At 59.9% G+C, this 18,574-nt stretch overlaps 1 protein-coding gene across 1 annotated transcript in view; it reads right to left on the bottom strand.

Annotated features, from left to right (window-relative positions):
* The window catches only part of LOC140599794 (adenylate cyclase type 1-like), a 240,582-nt gene that overhangs the window by 64,609 nt on the left and 157,399 nt on the right, over window positions 1-18,574 (bottom strand). The window contains exons 4-5 of the mRNA XM_072765022.1: window positions 12,892-13,019; window positions 8,342-8,500 (exon numbers count right to left, since the gene is read on the bottom strand). Of these exons, the coding sequence (XP_072621123.1) occupies window positions 8,404-8,500; window positions 12,892-13,019 (225 nt within the window). The 3' untranslated portion in view covers window positions 8,342-8,403. The remainder of the gene's footprint in view (window positions 1-8,341; window positions 8,501-12,891; window positions 13,020-18,574) is intronic.

The raw sequence follows: 18,574 nt of genomic DNA, 5'->3' as shown, positions 1-18,574 counted from the left end.
AAATGGAACATTAAATGCTGTTATATATTTTAATAGAATAACAAAAATATTTAATCCAAAGCAGGCAGAAAAAGAGGGGAAAAAAACCACAAAGAACAGATGGGCAGACATGACAAATAGGAGACAGCAAGATAAAAATTAAAATCCAATGCATCAATAATCATATTACTTATAAATGGTCTGAACAGCTCAATTTAAAAAGCAGAGATTTATAAGTTGGATAAGAAGGCAAGGTCCAGGGGATCCCTGGGTGGCGCAGCGGTTTGGCGCCTGCCTTTGGCCCAGGGCGCGATCCTGGAGACCCGGGATCAAATCCCACGTCGGGCTCCCGGTGCATGGAGCCTGCTTCTCCCTCTGCCTGTGTCTCTGCCTCTCTCTCTATCTCTCTGTGACTATCATAAATAAATAAAAATTAAAAAAAAATTTAAAAAAAAAAGAAGGCAAGGTCCAATTGTATGTTGGTCCAATTGCGTTTTGCTTATGAGAAACCCACCTTAGGTAAAAATACATAAATAAGTTAAAAGTAAAATGATGAAAAATATATAAAGGGAGCAGGATTACCTATATAATATCATGTAAAGTATACTGCAGAGCCAAGGACATTACCTGGGAAAAGCAGCTCTTTCCATAGTAATAAAGGGGACAAAGGTTTCAAATTACCAAGAGGACATCCTCATCCTAAACATTTATTATGCACCTAATAATGAATTGCCAAAATACATAAAGGAAAAATTGGTAGAACCACACAAAATTCTGTCTACGGGTACAACGGGAGATTTCAACATCATTCTCTCAAAAATTGGTAGAATATTTGGGCATAAAGTCCATTTGGGCATAGAAGACCTATGAGCATCCTCGGCCAGGGTGGCCTCATTGGCATTCATGAAACACACCATCAAAAAAAATAAAAAAATTTAAAAATTTAAATAAATTTAAAAAACCCACACCATCCAACAGCCACAAAATTGGACAAGGATGATAGAATTCTCAAGAATCAGTTCAGTAGCTTAACCGAGCCACCCACGTGCCCCTCTTTCTCAAGAAATCTAAAAGAATTCAAGGCATAATCTCTGACCACAGTATAACTAAGGAGAAGTGAGTAACAGAAAGGTCCCTGGGAAATCTTCAACAAAAGAATGTATGTCTTCATAACTCATGGGAAGAAGAAAGAAGAAAGAAGAAGAACAATAACAACAACAACAACAGCAACAGCAACAAAGATCTCTGAGCCAAAGGATAATGAAATAACATTTAATGTCAAAATTTGTGAATTAAGCAGGACTTGGAGGAAAATGTACACTAAAACCCCTGAGTTAGAGAAAGTACAAATCATCCTGAGAAACTAGAGAACATGAGTAAATTAACCCCAAAGTTATCAGAAGAAAATAAAAATCAGAGTAGAATTCAATGAAATTGGAAACTCAAAATAACAGAGAAAGGCAAAAAGACCAAAAGCTATTTCTTGAGATGAATAAAATGTATCAACTTCCAGTCACATTGATAAAAAAAAAAAAAAGAGTCTACACAATCCTACATCAGGAGAGAGGGGATGTCACCACAAATCCTACAAATGGTAAAGTGGGTAAGAAGGGAATAGTAAAAACAAGTTTGTGATAATCGAATGAACAACGTTCAGGCAATGACATAAATTCCAAAAGCTACCTCAAAAAAGAAAAAAAAGAAGGAAAGCCTTATGGCCCTTTATCTTTAGAGAAGCTCATTTTAGTTAAAACCTTCCTACTCTAAAGACAGACATACAAATCCAAGCCGAAGGGCTTCACTACCCAGAACGTCTGAGGAAGAAATGGTACCAATTCTACGAACTCTTCCAGAAACCCGCAAAGGAAGGAACAGGTCCCCACTGGTGAGGCCTGCTTCGCTCTGACCTCAAAGCCTTGTCTGGCCTAGAAAATGAGAGAACAACCTATATGTTGGCAAACTGAACACCAATAAAAAATAAATTTACAGAAATAAATGAATGAATGAATGAATGAATAAAAGACAATGAGAGAACTACATTATTCATGAGCGCCGACACAAATCCCCTTACCACATTTTGGCAAAGCGAATCCAACAACTCACAGAACCGTACCCGCATGACAGGCAAGCCGCAGCCAGGCCACCTTCCCTCCGAGTCCTGCCACTATGGCGCCACCACCGATGGGAATCACCCTCCCGAGACAGGCATTCCCTGTGCAGGAACAAGTTGCCCTACTATCATCCAAACTGAGGTCGGCGTCCTGATTGTCTGCGGAATCCAAAGGAAACACGGCTCTGGAACACAGGCATTGCAGTGGCCACAAAGGAGGAGGAAGCTCAAGCATGCAGGCTCCTGTGACCACCCGGGGTCTGAAAATAATTAGCCCCCAGGCCTGGCCTGACCGTTCCACAACGGTGTGAGACACCGTGATGTCTGCGTGACAGGCTTATGGACCCACAGGGCAAGCGGGAAAAGTCGAGAAATGTCCTTGTTTTGCTGGGTTTACAGGAAGGTGAGGTGGCCTTTCCTGTTACACATCCTTGGGAAAATATGTCAGTGCATCGCATGTAGGCACCCCTTCCCAGTGACACGTGGAGGGTCTCCCTGCCACTGAGCTCCCCGGAAAACTCACCGAGAGGTGGGGGCCCGGGGTGTTGTCAGTGGGGAACCCCAGGGCAGGCCCAAACACTGGGCTTACAACATCTAAAGGGGCACCAAGAAGAGCGCCTGCCAACCCAGACGGGGCACCGCAGCCTCTGCCTGTGGCGCTGGCCGCATGGCAGGTGCCTGGTGAACAAGCCGGAAGCCAGATGCGCACACGCCAGGCCAACCCGACTCTCCAGCACACCCTGACTGCTCTCCTCAAGCTCAGTAGCTAATCGCAACTAAAGACCTGAAACCAGACGGGCCAGCTGACCGCGGGTTGGGCACCTCTAGGGACCAGCCAGCCCCGTGCCCCTGGACAGCCAGCTGCAGCCAGACAAGGGTCCCCTGAGTCCCCTGGCACAGCCCACGAGAGACGCTGTGCTCCATCACCTGGTGAGGCGGTGGCAAACAGCAGCGGTCGGGTCTCCCTTCTGGGAGCCCACGTATGTGGCCGCCTGTCTGGAAGCGGCTCCGACCTGACACCTCTGGGCTTGGCTAGGGCGGAGCATCAGCAGGCGCAGGGAGAACGCGGCTGGACCCCTCCCAGCACGGTCACAGAGGGCCGGCCGGGTCCCTTGGCTGAAGGCCCTGAGTCTTGTCTGGTGGCCTGCCTCGGGGCACCTGCAGTGGCCCTAGACCAGCCCATCTCAGGTGAGCTGAGGGTCCTACCCCTGACCCACCCAATCCAGGTTGTGATCGGGCCCTCACGTGGGATGACGGTGGCAGCTCAAGTCCCTTCTGGGACAGAGCCAGCATCGGGTGCGTTCCCCGGTCTGCAGGGAGACTCCAGCCAACACTGTACACCCGCCCCCTAGGGCGTCCCAGCCCCTTGGACAGGGGTCCAGAGGGCTCAGCATTCCAGGGCCTCTGCCCACCCAGAACCCAGAATCCAGGTGTACGGTGAAGACGGCACCAGGCAGCAAGCCCCTCAGATCAGGGGTCTCCCCAGGACTCGGGGGCGTGGGCTGCCCAGAGTAGACACGGGATGGGCAATGAGCAGTGAGCAGAAGCACGCATCCACGGGGATGGGGCGGCAGACATAGGGAGTGACCGCTGCTGGGGACAGGGCTCTCTGGGAACGTGAAGATGCTCTAACACTGACCATTGCGACGGCAGCCCAAGTCGGTAAATACACTGGAAACCACTGAACCGCATACTTTACAGGAATGAAGCGTGAAGAGAGCGGTTTTAACCTCAGTGCGGTGTTACGCAGAAAAGAATAATTAGGCTATGTTGTTCCCCGGCATACGGACGTGTGTGCAGACCACCTATGTACTCAGGTACGCAAACGCGCACGCACACGGGTCTTCCCTCCTCTGTCTACCCGGAGGAACAGGATCACCCTTCATGGTCCCGAACACGCGTCCTGCCCGGACATCCTTAGCCGGGACCTGTCTTTCCCAGGTTAACAAAACCAGAGAAGTATCAGACTGGCCTCCTGCGGGTGGAGCGTCCCAAGAGATGAACAAGGCGGCGTCCGGAGGCCAGCCAGCCGCACTGAGAGCTTATTGCGCGCCAGGCCCGCCGCCAAGCCCGTCCTGGTGGGGAACTAGTCACTGTATCCTCACCCAGGCTGGAGGTTTTATGTGTCACCCGGACCAGGCCACAGGACGCCCACACGGCCACCAAACATCACTTCCAGGTGTCCGTGCTGGTCTCTGCAGCCCATGGTCTTCTTCGGCGAGGGCGACCTCACCCCCCAATCCTCTGGGCTCCACCTGTCTGGCATCGAACACTGGCTCTCCCTGCATCCTGGCCCCCAGGGGGACCCCAGGCTGGACACGGGGCTCCCAGGATGAGGCGACTGCCCCCCTGCTCCGGACACCACTCAGACCCTGGCTCCTCCCCGCTGGGCCATGTACCAGCTGCCCGGGCCCGAGCACCTCACATCGCTGCCCTGCTCCCCACCTGCAGGCTCATGCCCTGGGCAGGGCTGCCATGAAGACCAGACACAATTAAATGCCTCGGATGATAGAGAGCGGCTTTGTAATACATCAGGATTAGAAAGCTCCCGAGAGCTCGCATCCACCATCTCTGTTCTAGGGCGCGCCCCCTGCCCACTTCTAGCCGGGGAAGCCAAGGGAGGCTCTCCACCCAGGGTCCAGACGTCTGCAAGTGGCACAGGTGGACTTGTCCAGCAGGCCGGAAGGCCTCCCCATCCAGAGCCGAGGGACACAGCAGGGGACGAGGGGGGCACCTCGCGCATGCCCGGCTGGCCCAGACGTGCACCGGTGTGCTGGTCACCTGGCAGGTGCACAGCCCACGCATCCGGTAGTCATCCCCACCCTCCCCGGGCTCGGGGCCGACAGCTCGCATACCTGCACCCGCACACCTACTAACATGGGTGGGCGGTGCAAGAGTCAGCGTTTTCTGTACACTCCCATGACCCTGGGGAGACCCACTGTCCCGTGCAGCGCAGCAAAGGCTGAGCCACTCTGCGCAGCAGCCCTACTGCCAGACCCCTCTGGGGATGGGGAGCTCACTGCTCAGGATGCCACCAAACTCCTGTGCCTGTCAGGCGGGGCTCATGTGGCTGTGCTCAGCTTCCCCTGGTCCCCGTCCTGCCCCAGCACTAGCCCCCCCACCCGCACGGCCCCTCCCCAGGGGCTCCTTTGCCGCACCCCACGCTCCGTGGAGCACACGGAGGGCCTCTTGCCTGTGCCGTCCAAAGCTAGTCCAGCCACAGTTTGACGTCCACCTGCCGGGCGTGCAGGGCCAGCGTGCAAGAGAACAGCAGGATGGCCATGATGGGCTCGAAGCTGAGCCCGGACACCGCGTTGCCCCAAGGGGAGGTGGGGGAGGGGAGGAGGTAAACCTCTTCAGTACAGAGGGCCCAAGACCCATCCACGTGCCCCCGGGGCAGACCAGTCTGCAGCACCTGCCACCTGCCCGGCTGCAGCACTTCCCGTCCAAACCGAGGCCTCGTTGGCCAAATGGACACACGGAGAAGCCGCGGAATCAGGCAGCGCCCGACATGTGCGTCCAGGGGGCACGGCAGCAGCGCACCTACCCTGAGGCCCGGGTGTAGCTGCTGAGCTCCAGGACCAGGATGTAGGACGCAGTGAGCACGAGGAGTAGGATCATTTTGGGCAGGGAGGACACTCGCCGGAAGATGGCCAGTAGGAGCGTGCCCACCAGGCCGCAGAGCAGGGAGTGGGCGCAGACTCGCAGGGTACAGCGGGCAGCAGTGCGCTCTGGCCACCGGGCGTCAGGACCACCAGGGTCCTGTTGGGGCTGGAGCTCCAGGCCCAGGGCAGACAGCCCACCTGGAGGGGGTGGAGGGGTGGAGGGGGCAGGGGTGGAGGGGGAGGGGGAGGGGGCGTAGGGGGCGGGGGTGAAGGGGGAGGAGGAGCAGAGAAAGCAGGGCCAGAGCAAGCAGGGGTAGAGGGGACAGGGGAGAAGGGGCGGGGGTGGGAGGGAGCAGAGGAGGCAGGGGTGGAAGAGACAGGGGCAGAGGGGACACAGGGTCAAGAAGAGGCAGGGGTGGAGGGGATGGTGGGGAGTGGAGGCAGCAGGGGCAGGAGTGGAGGGGGCAGGGGCAGAGGGGGCAGGGGCAGAAGAGCAGGGGTGGAGGGGCAGGGGTGTTGAGACAGGGGCAGGGGTGGCAGGGAGACTGGGGCTCAGGACCAGCTGCCCTCAGCCCCACCTGCACCGCCCACCTGCTGCTAGAGGTTCCTGTGGGAAGGAGGGGATGCCCCCAGGTGCCGCCCGACCGCCCCTTGCTCTGCCCTCAAGGCTCCCCCCAGTGTATGCTGGAAGAAGCAAGAGACCCCCTCGCCCCCCCACACCACCCGTGCCCTCTCAGGCTCCCCTATTGTCACTGCGGCCCTGCCTCCCTCCTGGTACTCAGCGCCCCACCCCCTGCCCTGACTCCTGCCTCAGCTTCTACTGTGCACTGGGGAGGGGCTGGGTGTCCCTTCACCCGGAGTCAGCCCCCCTCAGCCCCGCACACCTCGCGGGGCTCCCCCTGCTACACCCTGCCGCCTGTGGACATGCTCACCACACATCCTTGGGCCATGGAGTAGATCAAGACCACTATGAAAATACACAAGACGTTGTGGATCTGGAGGGTCAGGCATCCGGGAAAACACTGGACAATAAAACATATTACTGTGAACACAGGCGTTTCTTAGAGTTGGTTCGGGTCGCAGGAACGGTCACAGCACAGAATGGGCTGCGCGCCCTGGTGCCGCTGGCTTCCCACCCAGGCCCCCCCTCCACACATCTCAGCTATGCCCAGGCTTCCTCTCCCAGGTCGAAGCTGCCAAAATTAAAAGAAACAAAAACTACTGTCTTTCAGTGAAAAACAACCACACCTGCCACCCTGTGCCCCACGCTGTGACTCTGGCACTGGAATGAAGGGATTAATTTGATATTTTTACTGCATTAAATCCTTACTATGTTATGTATTTTTTAAGTTTATATGTTGTTATTTATTATATTAAATAACAAGTATTGACACGTCCTTGTGTCTTTTTTAGGTACTTTAAGTTCTAGGTTATTCACATAGGTTTTACGCTGTTTTGTTACTAGAAATTTTATTTTAAATCTCTTTGGGGGAACCTGGGCAGCTCAGGTCATGATCTCAGGGTCCAGGGACCGAGTCCCACGTCAGGCTCCCCGCTCGGCAAGGAGTCTGCTTCTCCCACTCCCTCTGCCCATCCCCGAAATTGTGCTTTCTTGCTCTCTCTCAAATAAATAAAATCTTTTTAAAAGAAAAAAGGCAGCTTAAATACATTTTGCAATAGTCAACACGTACCTTCGTGGATAAAAGCACAAAGTCCTTTTTAGATTCACGCTCGCGAAATTCAAAACAAAAACTAAAATAAAGACCGCAGGGACCCGGCACAAGACGCTGACAAGACCCGCAGCCAACCAGGGCCGGCCCCCTCTGCGGCCCTACCCTGGGGAAGTCCCGACTCTCCTATCCTCACCAGCTGGCCTTCCACGTCCTACGCAGCTCCCAAGGCCCAGCCTTGGTTCCAGATTCCATTCGGGATTCCTGAGCCCGATGCTCCCACGCCGCGCAGACACACTGGGCCCCCAGATCTCGGGGAGAGGAGCCCCCTGCAGTGGCGCCAGCCCCGACTGCTCACACCTGGCGCTGGCCACCTCCCTCCCTGTCCAATCTCGGGTCCGCCCCCAGCCAGGACTGAGATGTGCCTGCGGACTCTCGCCCGGCCAACAAGGCACACGCAGCTCACGCATTCGCTCAGCAAACACGGGGGGGGGGGTGGGGGGCTCCTCCCGCTGTGGACATCAGGAGCCCCTGGGGGCACTGCCCAGGCCTGGCCTCTGGTGGCCTCTGGTGACTGGAGGGCCACTGGCCGACGCTCAGCAAGCTGTGCCCGGAGTGCACGGAGGCTGAAGCGGGAGGCGGCCTGGAGTGTGCAGGCGGGGCTCAGAGGCAGGGGCGGCTGGGGGGGGGATACCCTGTTCCCATTTGGCAGCCAACTGGCCAAGCGGTGGCGGGTTCCTACGACGATGCTGAACGGGGGACACAATCTGCCCCCGTGGCTCCTCCAGTCTGGCAAGGGACAAGCAGAGAGAAGCGACAGCACCAGGCGGTGCGAGCCTCGGACCTCCTCTCTCTCCACTGCGGCTCCGGCAGAGGCCGGGGGTCTTGGGGGCCCCCCGCAGGCCCCTCCCAGGTGGCTCCGAGAAGCACGTGCACCAGTCCTTTGGCCGGGAGCGCATCGCCTCCCCTTGACTCACCTGGGCAGGCCAGCGGCCTCCATGACGTTGGCCAAGGTCACGTCGTTGGACCGCACGTCGTACTACCACTTGCGCAGGCCGAGGACCCCGCAGAGGATCCTGCCGGTGTGCAGCCCCACATGCATGCTCAGGTCCACCTCAGTGGTCTCGGCCACTGACCTGCAAGAAACAGGTCACGGGCATGACCTGGGCCCTCGTGTACACCCGTGAGGGAGCCCGGACAGGTGGGAGCATGGGGTCCCCGCCCGGCTCTGGGACGCATGGCCACAGTCAGGTGCCAGAGGGAGCGCTGAGCCAGGTGACCAGCCCCTCTGCCACCCTGGTCTGTCCACAGGTGGCCCCCATGGCAGGTGTGTCCAATGGGCCTTCCACATGAGCAGCAAAGCCCAACCACACCAGGAGTCCGAGCAATGGCCCAGGACAAGGTGGCCGCGTGGTTAGCAAGTCTCCCCAAGGAAAACCACAGACATGCAGGGCCACCAGGCCGCCACCCTGGAGCCAAACCCACCAGCGCCCAGCCCGGGGCAGACCCCCACCCGCCCAGCACAGCAGGGGGCCCGTGAGCTCAGAGACCAACCTCCCTCCTGCTTCAAAATTGCGGTTGATTCCTGTGCGCCCACCTTCTTCCTAGTACGACTTGGCCCAGCTGAGACGCAGCCTCCAGGGAGTCCTCCCAGGCCCTCACCTCCATCCCCCAGGGCCCATCTCCAGGGCCTTTGGGTGCCAGTTGCCCTTGCAGGAACCCCCTCCCCCAGCCCGTGAGGACCACGTCCCCCTTGGCCCAGCCTTCTGTGGCGGGGCGCCAATCATCGCGCCCCCTTGTGCCCACCGAGGGCCCAGCCCCCAGAACCAGTGTTTCGCGTCGGGTCCGGGGCGCCCGGTGCACGTCCAGAAGTCCGCGTGCCACCACGGGTTACTTGGGAGTCTGAATGGATGTGTCCTCGATACCTATTGACTTTTACACGTGATGAACGTAGTTTCTCTCAATTTTAACTTTATCACTCGTTTCCCAACCTCCAACGAGAGGCCCCAAGACAAACAAAATGAGGTTAAAATTTGGGTTGGGTTATTTTTAACTGTTTTGTTTTTTTGTTTGGAAATTTGCAAACAGAAAGGAAGACAGAGAAACCTGAATGAGAAAAGCAGGACACGGTCCATTTGAGCGTTTTTAACATTTCCGCCTCTGCAGCCAGGAAGGGGCCCAGGGACGGGGAGGCGGGGACCCACTTGCGGCACGCAGCACCCCAGCCAGCCGCCCACCAAATCCCACAACCCACACACCCTCACCTGCTCTGGAAAGCTCTGCCTCAAACATCTGCCAACAGATGCAGTCACCGAGACACTCACTTCTCAGTAAAAGGCGCGTCAGGGAAGGTCTCACGGAGACGTAACCCCAAACACCAGAGCCGGGGCAAAGCGTGTCCGGCTAATGTCTCCTTGGCACCACAGCGGCACCCGCTTGCTGGTGGCTGTGCGACCCGACGCTCTGTAGCCTCAGGGGCCGGGGCAGAGGAGCCGTGGAGGGGGGGCACTGAGGCTCCGGCTGATGGGGACCCAGCAGAGGACGAGGGCTGGCCCGACTGGAGAGCCCCCAACCCCAGCAGCGGCGCCCACCCCGCAAGGAGGGAGCCCTGGGCCTCTGCTTCCACATCAGTGCCCTGCACGGTCTTGAACACAGAGTGTGCCAACATTCCCGCCTGTTACTCCGACGCGAACCTGCCTCCCATGGAGTGGAGCACAAGATCGCCCCCACCCGCTGCACCAGGAACACACATGTCCTCCCGCCACCCCCCCACCACCACCCCCTAGCCTCAGGAGAGCTCAGAACCCTGGCGGCCAGGGCCTGCACCCACCTGCCCTTGAGGAGAGGCCGTCCATAACCGTGACCGTGTTCATGCAGGGGCAGCAAACACCCAGCCCCTCACACGCCTGTCCTGAGCTCACAAGTCCAGGGACTTTCGCGTTTGCACCCCGACTGGGTGTACTGCCAGAGAGGCAACACCCTCAGGGCGAGGGAGCAGCATCCCCAACCCTGAGCACCCTGGAACTGCACACAGGGTCTGCAGCAGATACTCTAAGAATCCTACAACCGACCCAAACCAGCCCCCGGCTCTGGGTCTCCCCCGTGTGCCGAGGACCCCCAGCTGGAGCCAGGCCGCGGAGCCGACGGCGGTCGAGGGGCGTCTGCAAGCACCACCTTCCTGCCGGTCGCCCACAGCTCACTCTAGCCATCCGGGCCGCGGCGGGGCCTCAGGGATGCTGCGCCTTCGGGGCTCCGAGGGAGAAGACTGACAGGCCCTGCCCAGAAGGAAGCCGCCGTCCTCCCCGGGTGCCGCGGGCCCAACGCACAGCAGCACACAGCCCGGCCAGAGGCCAGACACCCACCCTGGCCACTGCTACTCGCTTCTTCTCGGGCAAGGTTCGTGCTTACAGAGTTCCAGGCTAAACACAAATACACACGTTTGTGCACGTTTCTGTGTCAGACGGGGGCGGTGCGGCAGGTGAGGGAGGCCACCGGCAGGCCAGGAGTGGCCCCCCAGGAGCCCGTCCCTGCGTGAGGCCCACCATGTGGCAGACGCACACAGGCGGCACCCTGCGCTGGGGCCCCCAGAGAAGGGAAGAGGGGCTCATCGTGGGCAGGAGGCCGGCTCCGAGCTGTGGCTCTGGTGGCCCTCGCCCCTGTCCACAACCGGGACGGCGCCCAGCCCATGCTCCCAGTTTGTGGAGACAGAGACCGGGCCCCGGAATCTCAGGAGGCCATGGAAGCCTCTGGGGATATGGAGCCGATGCAGACGGCAGCCCTGGAGGCCAAGGAAGATGCCCACTGGCCCCGGGGTGGGCGGCCTCCGAAGCCAAGGCGGGGTCTCAGGGCCGACAGGGTCGGGGAGCCTGGAGCTCAGCCTCAGCGGACAGGAGACACAGCCAAGGGGCCCCCACTGCCCAGAGTGAACGGAGCAGGGGCAGACAGGTGGCCGATCAACCTCTCCACATGGCACAGAAGCAGCCACACCGAGGGGAGGTGCAGAACTCCGGGCTGGGGCAGCCAAGAGATCGTCACAGAAATCCCTCCGAGGCTGCCCAGGTGCGGCGATGGTGGGGTGCACCAGGGCAGGCCCAGAGCCCGCGTGAGCAGCCAGGCGTCCCAGGCACGCCTCCGGGCGCCTTTCCACCCAAGGAGCCCTGGGGGCAGCGGGGGCACCAGGTCCCCCCAGGAGGCTTCCAGCAGGGGCGGCCAGTGTACCGCCCTCAGGGACATCAACGGCACGAGCCGTTGGCGGCAGCCTGGCGAGGCCCTGCTGGGGACACGCCCCTGACTGGCTGACGACGGAGTGGACACCTGCCTCCCCGCACCTCCCCCTGCACAACCTCACTTTGGCCCAGGAGGTCCCAGAACGACACAGGACGTGATCCAGGCCATGCTCCAAACTGATGTGGCCGCGACGTGAGAACTGCTGGGCGTGAGCCCCATGCGACGTCACATAAGACAGCACGGGCTGTGACACGAGGGGTGACGCGCGACAGGGCATACGTCACATGCTGACAAAGGACGCGATGTGAATCGCAGGCGTATTCGTGGCACATGGTGCCCGGAGCTCTGATGGCTGGGACGTGGCCGGGGACACGAGAAGATGCCGTCGCGAGGGGGAGCCTCGGAACCCTCTGGGAGACGCACCTGTGCTTCCTGCCTGGCCCTGCCCGCTTGCCCCAGCGCAGCTCCCCCTCGAGGGCAGAGGCTCCAGTGTCTGGATGCACGCTGGCCTCACCGGGGCCTCTCCCGCCCCCAACCCTGGTGCGGGCGCAGACCCGCCACCACTGGCACAGGGACCCACTGCCCGCAGAGCCCCCACCCTGTCCCCGAGGGCGCTGCCCGGCTCCGGGAAGCCGCACCTCCACACTCGTCCACACTTCGGAGCCTCCTCGTTTGCATCTCTCTCTCTCCCCTTTCTTGTTCCCCAGACAACGCTGCTGCCGCCACTTCTCAGCTCCGAGTGTGGATGCTGACAGCGCTCCCTGTGAATTAAGCCCGCCCTGCGGGGCTGCACCCACCCCTCTGAGCTGCTGAGACGTGGGCACAGGGGTGCTACAGCCACCAGCGCAGCCTCCCAGCCCCACGCCGTTCCTACCCCGACCAAGGGTCCCTAACTCTTCATCCTGCTGCCTGATGGGACGAGATAGGCTGGCTGAGAAGTGGACACGGCCGGCCCGCGGTGTCCAGGTGACGCGCACCTGTTCCCTCGAAGGCCCCTCGGCACGGGACACCTGGATGCCAAGGCGCGCAAGGCTGAGCACGGGCAATTCCTTCAAGCGGAACCCGGCTGACTCCCTGGATGCCCGGCCAGGCTATGCGACAAAGCGTATTTCTTCCCGCCCCACTAACGCCATCCCGACAATGCCCTGGATGGCCACGGTTGAAGAAATGCCGTCCCAGCAAAATGCAGAGGAGGGGGTCCCAGAGGCACACGCGCCTCGCCATGCGGCCTGGCTCTCGGAGAGTGGACGGGACAGCGCGGGGGCGGTCGCCGCGGGGACGGTCGCCGTGGGGCACTCACGTGATGGTATCGATCATGTCCAGGGCCATCTCCACGCAGCAGTGGGCATGGTTGGTCTTCGGCTGGGTGAGGCCGGACACGCAGTAATAACAGTCTCCGAGGATCTTCATGTGGCGACAGTGGTTCTCCTGGAGGGGGAGGGGGGGCGACAGGAGAAATCCCAGGTTAGTGACCCGCCCGGGGCCTGGGCACCTGCACTTTCACCACCAGGTGCCAGAGACCACAGAGCGTGCAGCACAACAGGCAGGGGACCCCTGGGAGCCCAGGGCAGCCTCAGGAAGGTGAGCGGCCCGCAGGGCTGTGGTCAGGGCACCCTGGGGCACCCACCCGGCCCTACACCTGCACTCAGCCCGGTTCCCACGCAGGGCCCCACTCTGCCCGCCCCGCGGCCCAGCTGGCACACCCACACAGCCCCAGCCTGGAGCCAGCTCTCTCTTCCATGGGGACCAGCACTGCTTCCCTCCTGACCACTACCTCAGACCGTCACCTGCTGGCCCCTGTGCATCGTGCCAGACACCCCCGACACCGGCCCCTGAAGGGCAGGTGCACACACCTGAGTCCTCACGACTGGCCTCCACGGGATGTGTGGGCGGCTATGCATGAAGAGTCACCTGCCGGGGCCCGAGCCGCAAGGGGCGCACCAGGGTCTGCACCCTGACCTCGCCACCCAGGGTCATCTCAGAACTGCCACTCTGGCACTTTGCAACAATAAGAGTGTCGCACCCACCTCGCCGTCGCCCGGGGGCAGACTTCCTAGCACCTGTCACACGCTGACCCGCCGCTCTCGGCTGTGATCATCCTCGGACACTTCCGTAAAACTCCCCTCAACGTCCCTAAAATAGCAGACGGCCTCACAAAACTCCTTCCCGCGAGTGGCTCAGGTCCACGGGTGTGACCACGAGATACGACGGAGACGCTCTCCAAAACGCATTCACGCGTTCGTTCAGAGGGGACAGCAAGCCTGCTACACATGAACGGAAGTTGCAAACTTCACGAAAAACGATGACCTTTTCCAGAATGAACACAAGCAGTAAGAAGCGTGGCTGTGATCACACGGGGAGTGGCGCGGGCGCCCTGGGCCCACGGGCGACTGCAGCCCCACTGAGAGCACATCCCCCGGCTTCTGCTCATGCTGCCCTCCGTCTGCCCAGAAGGACCGACCCCTCCGGGTGTTCTCCGGTGCTACACGTTGACCTGAGAATTCACCGTGAGAGCCCTCAGCTCCCGCCTCCTGTAACCCCACCCACGTCCCACGTCAGAGGACAGGGCGCCTGCCCGGCCCCCTGGGGCTCCCCCGTGGACTGCAAGCTGGCCACAGGGACGTCCGGTTCTGACCACTCAGCTCTCTGGGGGACCGTGGCAGCCACCTGTTAGGACCCTGCCGGGCTCCTTGCCTGTGGAAAGGAGCTCCCGGGTGTCCCGCGGGAAGGTCGGGCCGGTGGCGGCCTGTCCTCTGCTGGTGTTGGGGAGCCGGAGCCAGATGGCCGGAGGCAGACGCCCCCTCGAGGGAGCCGAGGGCCGGGCCCCTGGGAGTCAGCTGGCCTGCGTTCCTCAGCCATGCTCGCCAAGCCTCCTGCCAGCAGGCAGCCCTGGGCTCTCTCCGGGCTCTTGCCCCACCGTCCCCATCGTCCCCAGTGGGCAGGCAGGCCAGGACGCCCATGCAGGCCAAGGACAGGGAGCCCTCTCCCAACGTCCCCTGTCCCCAGGCCTGGGGCCCTGGGATGGCACCAGACGCCACCGCCAAGCCTCACCCGTGTCCTGGGCGTCAGGACGTTCTCCCAGCGATCAGCCCGGGGCTGCAGGGTTTCAGGATAAGGACGGCCTCAAACCTTCTACGCCAAGACTCCCACACCTACTGTAGGGTTTGCCTTGGATTCAGGAGCCTAGGATCTTGGGAGGCTATTGCCCATCCCTGCTCTGGTGGCACTGTCATCTTCTGGGCCTCCAGAATCATGGTACCGGTGCCCACGTGTGTGCACACAGGGACCTTGTGGGCCAGGACGCATGTACACACCAAGGAAGAACATGTGGTGGGAGGTATTTCCGGCATGGGACACCCGCCCCGAATATCATAGATATGATACCACAGTGGCCTGGGGACGTCTGGAGGAAGCACCTGCTAGGATAATCCCTAACCCACATGCAAGGAAGACCATCCCCGATGGGCACAAAGGCTTCTCTGGGGTGGAAACCTGGGAAGAATGGAAAGTTGTGTCTGACCCCAGGTGCGTTTCCAGGCTGGGGCCCTGGCTGCACACAGCCCTTCCCTGGGGCCTGTGGAGAGGGGTGCGCTTGTGTCACTGTGTGCACACAGCCCATTGCGCGCGGCGGGGGGGGGACCATCGGCAGCCCGGAGCGCTGCTCCTGAAGCTTCCTCTAGGAGTGGACTCAGGGAGGGGGTCCCAGGCAGTGAGGTCACTTCTTTCACAACAGAGGCCAACAGAACTTGGAACCCTGCACCCGGGCCCCCACATTCTAGTGCAGCCCCACCTCAGGCTCACTTTCAGGAGACTTCTGCTACTGAAAGATGTTCCCTAATCACTTTCCCAGTTCCGACGAACCCCAGGAACCCCAGGGATGCGGCTGCTTCGAATGCTGGAGACGTTGGTGCCACCGTCAAACTCAACGCCTCAGGGAGTTTTTCAGGAGGCGCCGTAGGGTAATACAGAGCAGGCCAGGCCAGGCCAGGCCACCTGTGCCAGCCATCCGGGGCAGCCCCATCCCCTCCTCTTCAGGGAACCAGGGATGTGTGGGGAGGTCGCATCCAGGATGGAGGACCGTGCAGGGCAGCAGGTTCCCCGGTGATCCCTTCAGGGTCACCCTGAGGTCACGGTGGGCAGGGTGGAAACAGGATTCCTGAGGTGCCCTCTTACCCGACTCGGAGTTAACCCAAGGCCCTGCATCCGCATCCCTTTGCTCTCCTTGGGGGAGGTGTGTGCCCGCTGTGCTGTGGTGTGTCTGCAATGGAGTCAGCTGGGTGTGCGGCCCGACCGAGGCGGCCAGACCGGGCGCTGAGGCCTCCTGCCTGGCTGCCCCACACTGTCTTTACAGAGCTCCACACGGGACATACAGAGCTCCACACAGGACATACAGAGCTCCACACGGGACATACAGAGCTCCACACGGGACATACAGAGCTGCACATGGGACAACGGGAGGCGGCAGAGGCAGGAGGAAGAGGACATCCCCGACACCCTGGTGGTGATCTGGAAGGAGCCCAACACATCTTACGGAGGCCTGCAAGAGTTCAAGGTGAGTGCAGCGGCTGGGGCCACCCGACACCCAGGGCCCCGATGCAGTAGGAAGGGCCCCGGGTCCCAGAAGCCAGCCTCTGCTCCCCTGCGCTACCCCCTAGACTTCTGCTGCGACAGGAGTCTGGATTCCCCTCCTCCCCAAACGTGCCCCCATGGCCCTGCCCCTGCCTGGGCCAGATGCATGCAGAGTCCCTGTGCACAGAATTGTAGGAATATCAGAATAGAGCCTTCAGGGGATGCCTGGTCGCCCAGTGGTTTAGCGCCTGCCTTCTGCCCAGGCCCTGATGCTGGAGACCCGGGATCAAGTCCCACCTCGGGCTCTCTGCATGGGGACTGCTTCTACCTCTGTGTGTCTGTCCCCCCCCTCTCTGTGTGTGTGTGTGTCATGAATGAATAACAACTTTTTTTTATAATTAACTCTTTTTAAAGATTTTATTTATTTATTCACGAGAGACAGAGAGAGAGAGGCAGAGACACAAGCAGAGGGATAAGCGGGCTCCATGCAGGGAGCCTGATGTGGGACTGGATCCTGGGTCCCCAGGATCACGCCCTGAGCTGAAGGCAGTGCTAAACCACTGAGCCACCCGGGCTGCCCAGGAAAATTTTTGAAAAAGAGACACACCATGTCTCATCGCACGCGGTCTCCAGTAGTTTGCACTGTGCTATGCTTTCTCCTAACTGGTGCTCCCAGGAGGCCCCATTGGCCTGACGTCCTTTCCTACCTTCTCCAAGGCTGGAGAATGGTCCTGGTGAGTTGGGAGACTTTTCCCCAAAGGGACACGGGGCTCACTGTACTATGTCTATCGCTCTGCAGTTAGGTTTTGAAGGAGCGCATCCCTGCCCCCCCTCCCGGGGTCAGGCACAGGGGCCTCGTGTGCTGCACAACATGTCAGAAGGCCAGTTGGTTCCCACAGCCACTGAGCCCTTCACTGATGCCGGACTTCGATGCGATTCCCTTCTGTTGCCAAATCACAGTACGGCGCTGAACATCCTGCAACCCTCAGGCCCTGGGCCCTCCCACCCAAGGAAAGGTCTCCATGTGGGCACCTGGAGACAGGGACGTGTGGTCAAATTCAAGGGGTGAAGCCGTTAATGCAGGGCGGTGCTGTCAATACTCAGCTGACAAGCGGCCCTGGGATACTGACCCCTCCCACTTGAGATCCTTGCATTGATCCATATTTTTTTTTAATTTATCCTCTAAGATTATTTCTTTACTGGATAGCTTGTCCGTTTAAGAGACAGACAGAGAGCAGGGAGCAGAAGAGGGAGACACAGTCTCCTCAAGCACACTCTGCCCCAAGGGCAGAGCCTGCCAGGGGCGGGATCTCAGGATGCTGAGACCATGACCTGAGCCACAACCCAGAGTCAGATGCTAAGTGACTGAGCTGTAGGCCTCAAGCTCCGTGTTCCTGCTGTGGGCACTTCTGCCCCCCCCATCCCCCGCAGCCACTGAGAGCTCAGGCTTTGGCCTGCGCTCCAACTCCCAGGTGGTCTGGAGGCTACAGTGCAGGCTGCACGTCCCCTCTATCCCACCTCAGGCTGAAAGGGCCTCAGCCCTGAAAAGGAATCGGATCTGCCCGACCACCCCCAGCCGGAGGGAGCGGCTGCAGCAGGAGGTAGAAGAACTGGTGCCTGCCTTGCTGCGCTTGCACAATCTGTCCCTATTTGAATTTTTAAACGTCGTGGAAGAGTATGGCACCCCTGAAGAGGTGCTGGACCTGCTGTTTGCAAAGTGAGCTCCCTGACCCTCCACAGCCCAGGGGGATGGGATACCTACTGGTTGGGAGTCTTGGGGAACGTGGCTGAACTTCCTGGCCCCTGGGGCTGCTGCTCCGACTGGAGTAGAGTCACACAGGGCCTAGTCGGGTCCTGTAGGGCAGCCCCCGGGGCCTGGCCTGTGGCAGGTCGGCTAGAGGGGCTGTGCTTGTGCTCAGCAGTCTTCGTTCTCTCCCCATGACAAAGCCTGTGCCGCCTCCCCACTGTCACCAGGGTCTTGAGCTGGCCTCTTTTGCCATTGAAACGGAGTCCACCTGGGATCTGTATCCTGGGGCATTTGGAGTGGAGTAGGGGTCCCCGGGGACACCTGGGCACCCAGGCCCACTTGGATATCTGCCATGGGCCTGGCTGAAGCCCTTTCATTCCTTAATCATTCAGAAAGTGCCAGCGGGTGCAGGTACTTCTCCAGGAGCTGCCCGTGGCCCAATGCACAGAGCTGACGGCCCCCCAGGGTTCTGGACTAGTTGGGGTTCAGAGGGTGACAGCACCTATGAGGAGAGGTTGGGTCCACAGGACGATTCATGTGATGCCCCCCGCCCTCCTCTAGATATCGATGCATCGTAGCTTCCTGCAAGAAGGAAGGAATCCGGGACCAGTGGGAAATGTGAGTGAGCTCTGGCTCATGCAGGGGAGCCTTCCCTCTCCAGGAGGGC

Source organism: Vulpes vulpes, chromosome 7 (assembly GCF_048418805.1).
Source record: "Vulpes vulpes isolate BD-2025 chromosome 7, VulVul3, whole genome shotgun sequence".
NCBI lineage: Eukaryota > Metazoa > Chordata > Mammalia > Carnivora > Canidae > Vulpes > Vulpes vulpes.
Note: the sequence above shows the minus strand (reverse complement) of the source record. Positions and strands in the feature narration are given on the sequence as shown.